The sequence below is a fragment of the Micromys minutus genome (assembly GCF_963924665.1).
Source record: "Micromys minutus genome assembly, chromosome: X".
NCBI lineage: Eukaryota > Metazoa > Chordata > Mammalia > Rodentia > Muridae > Micromys > Micromys minutus.
The window spans coordinates 100,609,341-100,621,803 of NC_137970.1; the positions used below are offsets into that span (position 1 = coordinate 100,609,341).

The 12,463-nt window shown below is 35.5% G+C and overlaps 1 protein-coding gene across 2 annotated transcripts in view; it reads right to left on the minus strand.

The window, feature by feature from the left end:
• The window catches only part of SMARCA1 (SNF2 related chromatin remodeling ATPase 1), a gene marked incomplete at both ends in the record, with an annotated part of 74,714 nt that overhangs the window by 26,476 nt on the left and 35,775 nt on the right, over nt 1-12,463 (minus strand). For both annotated transcript variants that reach the window (XM_080909673.1, XM_080909672.1), the window contains 2 exons: nt 1,989-2,102; nt 2,360-2,470. In XM_080909673.1, coding sequence (XP_080765799.1) covers nt 1,989-2,102; nt 2,360-2,470 — 225 coding nt within the window. The remainder of the gene's footprint in view (nt 1-1,988; nt 2,103-2,359; nt 2,471-12,463) is intronic.

The window sequence follows — 12,463 nt, forward strand, 5'->3', positions numbered from 1 at the left end:
ACTATTTAATAACAGTTTGCTTTTTACATTTTGTCTCTACATTGTATTCACTTTCTTTGAAATTTGTCTTATGCATATGCATACTCTAAGCAGTCAAACATGGTTGCTTTATTCTGCTACACTCTCATACAAATGATTCTTTCCTAATTTAACCACATTTTTCTAACAATTTCATAACTAACCCATGTATATTCTCTTTAAGCTCATCAGCTTTCAGAAACAAGATCACATTGTCCTTGAAGTCACTGTGCTAGTTTGCCCAAGGAGTGGCACTATTAGGAGTTGGGGCCTTGTTGGAGTAGGTGTGGCCTTGTTGGAGGAAGTGTGTCACTGTGAGCATAGCTTCCTAGAAATCAATCTTCCCCTAGCAGCCTTCAGATCAAGATGTAGAAATCTCAGCTCCTCCTGTACCATGCTTGCCTGGACACTGCCATGTTCATGCTATGATGATAATGGACTGAACCTCTGAACCTGTGAGCCAGCCCCAATTAAATGCCGTCCTTATAAGAGTTGCCTTGGTCATGGTGTCTGTTTACAGAAATAAAACCATAAGACAATCACTATGCAGTCCAAACTGCCCTCACACTTGCAATCCTCCTGCCTCAACTTTCCAAGTGCTAGAATCACATAAAAACATATACCACTAGACTTGGGTGTTTATATACTTATAAAACCTTTACGCATACAGAGTGAGGAAGATTATTTTGCTCTGATACAAATACAGCACTTCCACTATAGAAAAATACTGTCAGCAGTCTAGAGGCCCACTCCAGTTCGGAAATACAAATTAATTTTCTAAATATATAGAGTTTCCCTAGGTACATTCCAGCTACTAATCAAAATAATTTATCATGGTTCCAATTCTAATAAATAATGCTATTTATTTATTAAAATTTATGTATATATTTCATTTATATATATTATATAACTATTTATCAATAATAAAGGTGGGACAAAATAAACTTTAAAACATATCTTCCAATTCATAAAATAAAAATTTTCTTTTTTTATTGAAGAGAAATTTTCTTAAGATTACAATTCTGCTACTACTTTAAATTTTTTCTTTCTATTAGTGATTCCCATACCTTTGATCAACCATCCCCACTGACTAAAAATTCAACTTTCACATACAAAAAAAACCCTTGTATTCTTAATCTTTCAAGGATATAGACATACTAATACAACCCCCACATTATATTTACTAAAATTTTCATCTGTATGTGCAAATAAAAATTTGGAATTCTAAAAATCATTTTGTTTTAAAATTATATGAATAATTCTCAGATATTTCTTATCTTTGGCATCTAAGTGACCACTAATTAGCAACAGAGCTTTTACTATTAACTTATGAGCAACAAACACAAAAATATTGTTTTTTAGTTCTATTAAAGAAATTATTTAAAATCATATCATATACCAAAATTCATTTCCAATCACATACTTATTCTTTCTATACATTCTTTGACAATCCAAACACTAAATCTATTAAAATAATATTACAGGTGTTTCCACTGAAATATTAGGTGTCCCTTTTGAGTGATTTGAAAGTTGAATCATTACTAGGAGTTCAAATCATTGTTATGTGCTCTTATATTCTTTAATAGCAAATAGCATTCATTGTCTATTTTAACCAGTGCTTGCTGTGTTGTTATATTTTATAAATAGGACCTATGATTTAGCAATAATATGAGAAAATCAAAACAACAAACCATGTTATAAAAGAATTCTACAACAGTACACAAAAAATTATTGAGCCTAGAAGAAATGATTTGACAGTTGAGAATATCTGATGCTTTTCCAGGTTCATTTCCCAGCACCCACTCAGTGGCTCACAGCCACCGGTAACTTGTTCTAGGGAATCTAATACTCTCTTCTGCTCTGTATGGACACCACACACAGGTATGATGCACAGACACACATGCAGGCAAAACACTCATAACAAATACAATAATTTTAAAATATTATAACACACTAATTTAAAAAATTACCTTGTAACCTATAGTCTTCCGATAATAAAGAATTTCCTTTTCCAGGAGCTCAAATAAGCGTGGCGGAAAAAACTGAAAATCTTGAACATTTGGCTGTTTTGGAGGCCGAGGAGCCTGTGAGAGAAAAATATATTACATACTATTACATACATACATATTGGTTTTTATGAAGCACAGCTAATATAAGCCACTCTCGTGGTTTTTGTACATTGGGAAAATTAAATAAATAGAACCCATGCATATAGCTGCTTCTCATCACATTTTTGCTACGTTGTTATATTTTAGGAAGTGATGAGAAAATCTGAATCACAAACCATGTTATAAGAAAATTCTACAGCATCACACAAGAAGTGGCCCTGTACTGTTTTTACCTTTGGGATCTTTGGCTCACTGACACGTAAAGCTTCTCTAAAGTAGGCATCCACTGCGTAGTTGGCTTTGCGTTCTCGTTTAGGGGGTTCAATCCATTCCACCGTACCAAGCTACACACAACAAGCAAGAACAAGAGGTTTAATTACTGCAAACTATTTCCTCAGCAGCACATGCAAAAAGGCAGTAATTAGAGCCAATTAACACCTGCTTCATAAATCCCACTTCTACCTGCAAAGTTCCATCACACTGCTACAAATCTAGTTAAAGAGCACAGACATTTCTGTTATTGTTGTTGTTTTGCACTTTTGAAAATAATTTTAAAATTAGTCCCTCCTTAATTGAGAATAATCCACACAATCTGCTTAGCATCTAATGCCAATTTAAGTAAATACATAGTAACTCTCGTTAAAAGAAAAGTAATATTGATTCTGGTAACTTTAAACATACAATAGGTCAGGCGAGAACATGACAAGAAGAAGCATGACAGCCACATCTTCAGATCAAGAAAAAAATGTTCAAAGGGGACTTTCAAGAGAGGTAAGCTGTAGTGGAGTGGGAAAAGGTCTGAATCCTAGCACTTCACTGGTCATATACCTTTGAGGATTATTTCTGCTTTTCATTGCATGAGAATACTTACTACTTACCTGTAGGATTAAATATGGTCACAAAGGATCTAGGAATCTAGTTCAGTAGTGCCATGTATGGTTAACTTGGTTAACTTGTGTAAGGCCCTGGGTTGGAGCCACAACATCAAACGCAGTAACTTCAACAGTAAAATATAAGGTATTGTTGCACATGGAAACTTGTATTACCATCAACTTCCAACATTATAAAACCTACCCCACTGTCAGCTAGAAAATGCATTTTACTAGTCGACAAACAAAACTGACAACACCAAAGTTCTGGAATCCAAGGGAAAATTTTCTCACTCCTGTTTTTCCTCAATTTCCTAGTGTTTAGCCTAGGGAATAAATAAAATGAGCCATGGGGCCTTTAAAAGACCATTCATGTATCAATAATTGTCCTACCTATTAACTTAAGGTAGATTTCAATATGGCATCATAGGCAAAAGGTGAATGGCAAAGCTGCCTGTGACTCAGTGGCAGAACAATTGCTTATCATGCACAAGGCCCTTGGTTCAATCCCCCAGAACACTTAAGAAACCTTTGGATAATATGGTTCCTCTAAACCTTAAATCACTAATAATTCAAGAGCAGCTAAAAATGCAGCCTTGTGGCAATTCTTGGTATTTAAAAAATCATTATGTTTAATGTATACACAGCAAGAAAACTTTGACTATTTCCATGTTACGTTTTGGTTTACATGTACTTTATCCTCACTGTAACTAGTAAGATTTCAATGCATATCATCAAACCTGTAAAAAAAAATCAAGTACTGACAAAAATATACTCATATAGCTTTATGCAAAAATGCTTTTAAAATATGTACATTTATATCTGTTTTTAAAATAAAGTTGTTTAATTAAAAAAAACATATTACCAAATAAATGAAAATCCTAAAAGCTAAAAAAAAAACCTAAGGATAATGAAAATAATAAAGGTGGTTATGGATCTATAAGTTTTCACATTGTCCAGAGAAGTAAATCCCAAAGTTAAGGTAGATAAGTCAAAGTCTGTGCAATAGCAAAGAATAGTTTTATTTATTGATTCTTAAGATTCAAACCAATGTGCAATCTTACAAGAACAACACCATTATGCAATATAATTTAACACAGCTAAGGGTGTAGCTCAGCGGTAGACTGTTTGCCTAGAATACACAAGGGCAGACACTGAAAGGAACTACCCTGAGAGTGGGAGGAATCCAAGCACAAGCTGTCATCTGTTGGACAAGCTGTAAATGAGATTTCTTTTTTAATCATATTTGTTTATTTATGTGTGTGTGCACATGTGTGTATGTGTGCATGCATGTCCATTCCGTGTCGCACCTGAGAAGATCAGAGAACAACTTTTAGGAGTTGGTTCTCTCCATCATACAGATTCCAAGGACTGAACTCAGGTTGTCATGCTTTCCCTGAGCCATCTTGCCCACCCTATAAAGTGAGATTTCTTAATTACAAGAAAAGTTAGAGTAAATGGCCTTTAACAACTTCTAACTCTAAAAGGTTATAAGAAATTATAATGTGGTGCCTAAATAAAATAATAGCCGCATCTTGAGCTAGAGATGTATGTCAATGATAGAGAACTTGCCTAGCATGTAAGAAGCCCAGGGTTCAACACCAAACAAAGGAAGAAAAGAACAGTGGGAAAGAAGGAGAGAGGGAAGGAATACAGTAAAGGAGATAAACTGGGGCTTTTGTACCAAATGAGTTCATGTATTGGGTGACAATAATGTAGGGAAAGAATTTTATAAATAGCACAGAAAATGGCAACAGAGGATTCCCCCAGAGGAAGCTGGCAATCAAGTGAGCCCAATCAGTGAGAAACCCTGCCTCAGTGTATAAGGCATCAGATATCAACCTCTGTCATCCATATACATGTGAACATACATGTACACCAACATTAATGTGAACACACATATACATACTTACAAAAAAGATTTTATAAATAACATATAAGTTAACCTTTCAAAAGTAAAACTTTATACTTGAAACTAACTTTTTAAAAGTAATGTATTTGGCCATCTAATCAGTGTTTGTTTGAAAGTCTGGATGCTGAAATTTGAAATAAATGTTAAAGGCCAGTTTTTGAACTTTTAAAAACAGAATAAATTATACTGAATTGGCTTGTTTTAGGTGAAAGTATATTATCACTAACATATTCAAGTCAATTTATAGAGGATTAATTTCAGCTACTATGATTTAATATACTAGGCATGCAAGTAAAATAATGTTACTGATTCAACAAATCATATATGGAAGTATACCTTAACTTAAATTTCTAAGATTTATAAACAATATACCTTTGGATTTCCAATTCTCTTCAGAAACAAGGTCAACTTAATTTATGATCCTATCTACAAAACATGAATGCACATAAATAAAATGTAATCTCAAATGAAAATATTCTAAAGAAACCCTTACTTTGTGGCTATTATTGTTAATGTTAGACATTAAATTATAAAAATCATCATAACCATTAAGATATCCTATCTGGGCTTGGAGAGATGGCTCAGCAGTTGAGAACACTGGCTGTTCTTCCAAGGGATCCGGGTTCAATTCCCAGGAACCACATGGCAGCTCACAATTGTCTGTGACTCCAATTCCATGGGATTTGACACCCTCACACAGACATACATGCTGGCAGAACACCAATGAACATAAAATAAAAATAAATAAATTGTATTTTTATCTGTAAATTATGATGTTTGCTAGAAATCAAAGCATGTAAAGACTGTTATACATACACAAGTATTTTACTAACACTAATTTTATTCTAAAACTGTGAATGAAGCTAAGGATATAATTCAGGAGTATAGGATGTGCTGAGCATAAAGGGGTCCCAGGAATGAGAAAAAGAAGTACCAATGATATTTAGGTTCTATTGATATTTTTTTCTACTTTATAAAACAATCTTAGTACCAGTAAGCCATAGGAATAATTGGAGAATAAATAAAAGGCATATCATATAATTAGATCTAAAAAACATATTAGGCAGGCAATTTCCACCCTGTGCAGAAAGGCCATCACCTCCATCTAAGTAGGATAAAGCACAAAGCAGTCTGAGTTAAATTGCAAATAAAACAGACATAAGTCAAAAACAAAAACCTATTGGAGGCAGACCACAGCAAGAAAGCTTTGTCAGTATAGTGGGTGCAATGCAATTTAAAATGGTTCAGCTCTCATTTTTCAGTAAAACCAAGATTTAAAATGGAGTTTTCTTTAATAAAGCATCATTTCTATCAGTTTGAAACTGTTTAATGGTCCAGTTTTAGCTACAACAACAAAAAAGACTATTTTACATCTAAACCAAACAGATATGAATCCACAGTGATATAAATAAACAAGAACAGAAATAATTGACAGAGAAAGGGGAGCTTCTTCTTACAGAAATTCCCAAGTAGGAAATATATGTGGAATAACAAAATTGCCCTCAGGCAAACACCAAGACAATAATTCCCCCAGCAGATGCTAAGATCATTGCATACAAGCTTGACAACTTCCTTAACAAGATAGTTATCAATTACAAAAGTAAAAATACTAAATTCATAGGAAAGAAACTCAGCAGATGCCTTCTGCATCCACTAAGTGAAGAAGGTTAACATTACACATAAAAATACTGGTTAATATTCACATATATTAATATCTGATAATATGTACAGAACACAACATCCCTTCTGGAATATTCTTGCTCAAAATACATAATCTCAGTAAAAGCACGAAAAACTATCCAAAAAAAACGCAAAGTGAGAGACAAACTACAAATAACTGATGAATGCTTCTCCAAAGCATCTAGGTCATGAAAGAGAAACAAAAGCTGGAGAGCTCTCACATAGTAGAAGAGACCAAGCACATACACAGGAAAAAAAAATGCAATGTGGGCTAAAAGAATAAAAAATAATCTAACATGGGAAGAAAATATTAGTGAAAGACAAATCTGGTTAAAAGTACTAACTGCTCTTCCAGAGGTCCTGAATTCAATTCCCAGCAACCACGTGGTGGCTCACAACCATCTGTAATGGGATAGGATGCCCTCTTCTGGTGTGTCTGAAGACAGCTGCAGTGTACTCACATATAATAAATAAGTAAATAAATGTTTAAAATAAATTCAGTATTCAAATATTGACAAGCTAAAAACAAAGAAAACAATTCCATTGAAAGAAAAATAAAAGATTTAAATCAAAGAAGCATGTGAAAATATGTTCAACGTCTCATCAAGAAATTTCAGATTAAAATGAGAAAACAATCTACACATCTTAGAAATAGAGAATGGGATATCAGGGTACAAGTCAGCTGAAGGAAGAAGTGGGGGAAATAGAGAGATCTCTAATTAGAGAAGGGGAGGCAGATAAATAGAGGAGAGAGAAGGATAAAATAACAGTAAGGGTATCTGAAAAAGTCACAAAGAATCATATAGTAACTACCTAAAAATACATATACATATATATATATTTATATACCTGTGTATAAATACACATAGATAGCTTAAATGAAATCATCTCATCCCAGCTGGCAATGTTCCAAGAGGCACAGACTTATCCAATAAAGCCCCAACATCAGGCATGAGAATTCCTTTTTTTTGTTTTTGTTTTGTTTTTGTTTCTTAGAGGAAAGTGTTTATTTGGCTTACACACTCTGATCATAGTCTATCCTAGAGGGAAGTCAATGTAAGAACTCAAAGCAGAGATCATGGATAAATGATGCTTACTCACTTGCTCCTCAGGCTCACATTAGCTACGTTTCTGTCTTTTCTTTTCGGTCTTATTTCTTTGTAGCCTTATTTGTCCTGGAACTCATTCTAAAGACTAGGCTGGCCTCAACTCAGAGATTCACTTGTCTTTGCCTTCTAAGCGCTGGGATTAAAGGTGTGCACCACTTACCACCCAGCTAGATAAAACTACCCTGATTCATGATCATTTCTCATACACTTATTCTTATACCTATCACACTCGTCAAAAAATCTTTTATAGTTATATGTGTAGAGGTGTGCCATGGTATGCATGTGGGGGTCAGAGGGCAACTACTCTTGGTAGTCATTTCTCTCTTCCTGCCTGGTGGAGCTTTGGGATTGAACTCAGGGCATCAGATTGGGCAGCACCTACCTTTACCCACTGAACTATTTGACAAGGTCTAACACACTACCAGTCTTTTGGGGGGCAGATATTACCATGTAGCCCAGGCTAGTATCGAATTCCTCTTTTGAGTTGTCGGTCAGAGGCTCCCAAAATATTTCAGGATATTGCTATTAACCTTGCTTACCCCCTAGAAGTAAAAGGAAAGTCCCCATTGCTGAAGATACCATGCATTTCAGGGACAGATCCCTGATCTGAAGCTGGCATGAATGCCTCCTCCTTGAGAGCTATGCCTCCTTGAGGACTAGCTTTTGTGGTACTAGAAGGAGCCATGCAAACTTCCAAAAGAGGGAGGCAACTAACAGTCCCGCATAGTGATGATACTTATAAACCACATTGATGACCAGCAGGGCACAATAGCCCTGAGGGTGTTGGAAGCAACCAACGGCTCTTTAATCGGACTTAAAACTTACTCAAGTGGAGGAAATCATGTCTAGTATTGGAAACCTAGCCAACTACCCACGGCTAGTGAGGCCATTGATATTTACAGAGAACCTACAACTACCACTTTACTAAACTAACGTAAGTCCTAGCTGCATTCTGAATATTAATCCTTATACCTACAGATACAATGTAGCTATCACCCTACAGTGAGTAAGTTTCTCTTTACAACAGAGATCATCATAAAAAACTATAACCCTTTAACCAATCAACCTGCAGAGTTGTGGATCGTGATCCCAACTGACACCAATAACTCAACTCCTGCACCTGAGGCTCAGGGATCATTTCAGAAGATGAAGTGTGGTAGTTTGAATATGCTTGGCCCATGGGATGTGGCACTATTAGGAGGTGTGGCCTGGTTGGAGAACGTGTGGCCCTGTTGGAGAAAGTGTGTCACCTGTAGAAGGGCTTTGAGGGATCCTAGTGTTGAAGCTCTGCCCACTGCTAAAGAGAGGGCCTGCTCCTGTCTGCCAGTAGTAAGAAGTCTCTTCCTGACTGCCTTGGGATCATGATGCTACACTTCCTGCCTTAATGATAATGAACTGAACCTCTGAACCCGTAAGCTAGCACCTTTATAAGAGTTGCCTTGCTCATGGTGTCTCTTCACAACAGTGGAAACCCCAAGCAGAAGGATAAAAATTTCTAAGAGTCAGAGAAAGAGAAAGTTTGCTGTGAGGTTATGTCTCCTAGAAACGTCTAAGAAGCTACACACCCATGAAGTTTCACTAACATGAATGCCTAAATACAAGCTGAACAAGAACACTGATAGGCATGCTAACATAGGCAGGAGGGAAGTTCTTATGTCCTAAACCCTACACAAAGAACTACAGGTAACAAAGGAATGCTAACAGCAGGAGAAATAGCCTTCCTATTCCAGGCAAGAGTATATGGGTTGGATTTATAGTACCAAATAGTCAGCCCTGAGAACATATTTAAAAGTAACATATTAGAGACTGAGCAGGTTGTATTTATATATTTAAGATGTCAATTTTTTTAAGGAGAACAAGGTAGGGTTTATTTGGAAGGTAAAGGGGAAGAGGAAATGATGTAATTATATTATAATCTCAAAAATTAAAATTGCATAATAAAATAAGGAAAAGCTACTATATATCTTTTAGTAGGGTGAAAAGCCAATACTTTGACAGCACCAAAATGCAGGCAAAGATGTGGGCTGAGTTTTCTTTTTTTCCTTTTTTTTAAAGAGAGAGATACATGTACAGATTTTTTGAAGTATTTTGACATAAAACTATATGAATATATTTTGGCAGTACTTGACTTTTTTAAAGGTTTGATAGTATGCATTGAAATCTTACTAGTTACAATGAGCATAAAGTATATGTAAAACAAAACGTAACATGGAAATAGTCAAAGTTTTCTTGGTGTGTAAAGATTAAACATAATGATTTTTAAATGCCAAGAATTGACACAAGGCTATATTCTTAGATCTTGAATTAATGATGATTTAATGTCTAGGTGTACTCTACTCTGAGAGGGTGCTATACACTTATTGTTTTTCTAAGAAGGGTTGAGGCTTCCACTTTTTGGCCTTTCTTGTTTTTAAGTTTCATATGGTCTGTGAGTAGTTTCTTGGTTCTTCAGAGCTTTCTAGGGCTAGTATCCAATTATCAGTGACTGCATATTATATCTGTTCTTTTGTGACTGGGTTATCTCACTCAGGATGATATTCTCTAAATGCATCCATTTTCTTAAGAATTTCATAAAGTCATTGTTTCTGATAGCTGAGTAGTACTCCATTGTGTAAATGTACCACAATTTTTGTATCCATTCATCTACTGAAGGACATCTCAATTCTTTCTAGCTTCTGGCTATTACAAATAAGGCTGCTATAAACATTGTGGTGCATGTGTCCTTATTATATGTTGAAGCATCTTTGGGGTATATGTGGGCTGAGTTTTCATTTGCTGCTGGGAAAATGTGAAATGGCATAGCCATTTTGGCAGAATTATATTTAATTAGATTTATAAATCTAAACCTACTTTTGGCATAGGACTCAACAAGCATATTCTCTGGTATTCCCAAAAGAATCAAAATCTTGTGTTTTTAAGACATTCTCCATACAGCTCTGTACAGCAGATTTATTCATAATTACCAAAACTTGCAAAGAACCAAGATGTTCCTTAGTAGGTAGATGAATAAATAAACAGCAATGCATTCAGAATGTGGACTCTCTCTCAGTGCTAAAAAGAAATTGGGCAATTGACCCATGAAGAAAGACAAAGGAAACATATATCACTAAATGAAGGGAGTCAACCTAAAAGGCTTCATTCAATGGTATGACATTCTGAAGAATACAAAACTAAGGAAACAGTAATTTTTTTTAAAAAAAAAGAGCACTTGTCATGAGCCAAGAGAAAACAGGTAAGGACAAGTAAAGTTCAACGGATTTTAAATGTGGTGAAAATATTTGATGATATTATAATGGTAGATGCCTATGTATTTGTTAAAAGCCATAGAATAACACCTCCCTGAGAGAGAGAACCCTGTTGTAAATTATGGGTTTGGGGTGACAATGAGTTAATGTATGTTGATGATTGTAACACATGTACCACTTTGGCATAAGATGTTGATTGTAGAGTGGGTGGTGTATGTCAGAGACAGGGGTTATATGTTCTTTCCATTTGATTTTGTTGGGAAGTTAAAGTCTTGCTTGGTTTTGTTCTGTTTTGGTATGGTTTGGTTTGGGAGTTTGGGGACAGGGTCTCTCTTTTATGTAGCCTTAACTGCCTTAGAACTAAGTGTGTAGACCAGGCTAGCCTCACAGAAACTGCCTCTGTCTCTCTTCCTTCTGTCCCTCTGCCCCTCTGTCCCTCTGCCCTTCTGCCCCTGTCCCTCTGTCCCTCTTCAGCCCTGTCTCTGTCTCTGCCTCTGCATCATGCTGAAATTAAAGGAGAGTACCACTACACTTTGCAAGTTGTGCTTGTTTGTTTGTTAACATTTCAATAAGTAAAGTAATGCATATATTAACATTAAATGCTGTACTATCTTAGTAAGCTGACAAAAGCCTTTATTGTCATCTTCTTCCTGACAGTGGATGCAATATGATCAACTACTTCAAGTTCCTACTACCTTGATACCCCTGGCATGATGTACTTAGTACCTTGTACTGTACACCAAAATAAACAATTATCCCTTCTTTAACTTTCTTTTATGGACATTTTATTATTCAAATTAGGTGTGTGTGTGTGTGTGTGTATGTGTGTGTGTGTGTGTGTGTGTGTGTGTAGACAGGTACACAGATGACAGAGGTGACAGATCTAAGGAGCTAGAGTTCTAAGAGATTATGAGTCACCTGACATGGATGCTGGGAATTGAACTCAGGTTCTTTGAAAGAGGAGTGCATGCATGTTCTTAACTGTTGAACCATTTCTCCAGCCCCATGTAAGTTGCTTTTGATTTTTTCTTAATCACAGCAGCAAGAAAAGCAACTAAGACACTCACTTGTAGGCACAGTGCTAATTACTTTACAAAAATTAACTTCTGTCAATGAAAGTCACTCTGTATACCTACTAGAATCTATCTTTGGTACATGAAGAAGCTAAGTAGCCAACGGTATTACCTAGTGATAGAGATGATATTTCAGCTTGAGATCAGGGTCTAAAGTACATTCCTATACTCCATTTCACTAACAAAAGGAGTAAAACTTGAGCATCCCTATCTGAACAAAAAGATCTAAAATCCAAAATGCTCCCAAATTCCAATTTTTAAGGGAACTTTTGATATAGTTCAGACTTCAAATTGCCAGGCCAGTAATGTCTCTACAAACATTCCAAAAAACAAAACTAAACTAAAAAAACAGCAATGTCGATGACCACAACAACAAAAGAAATAAAATAAAATAAAATAAAATAAAAAAACAAGGGAAAATTAAAACTTGGCAGCCTAATAGCTGAAAG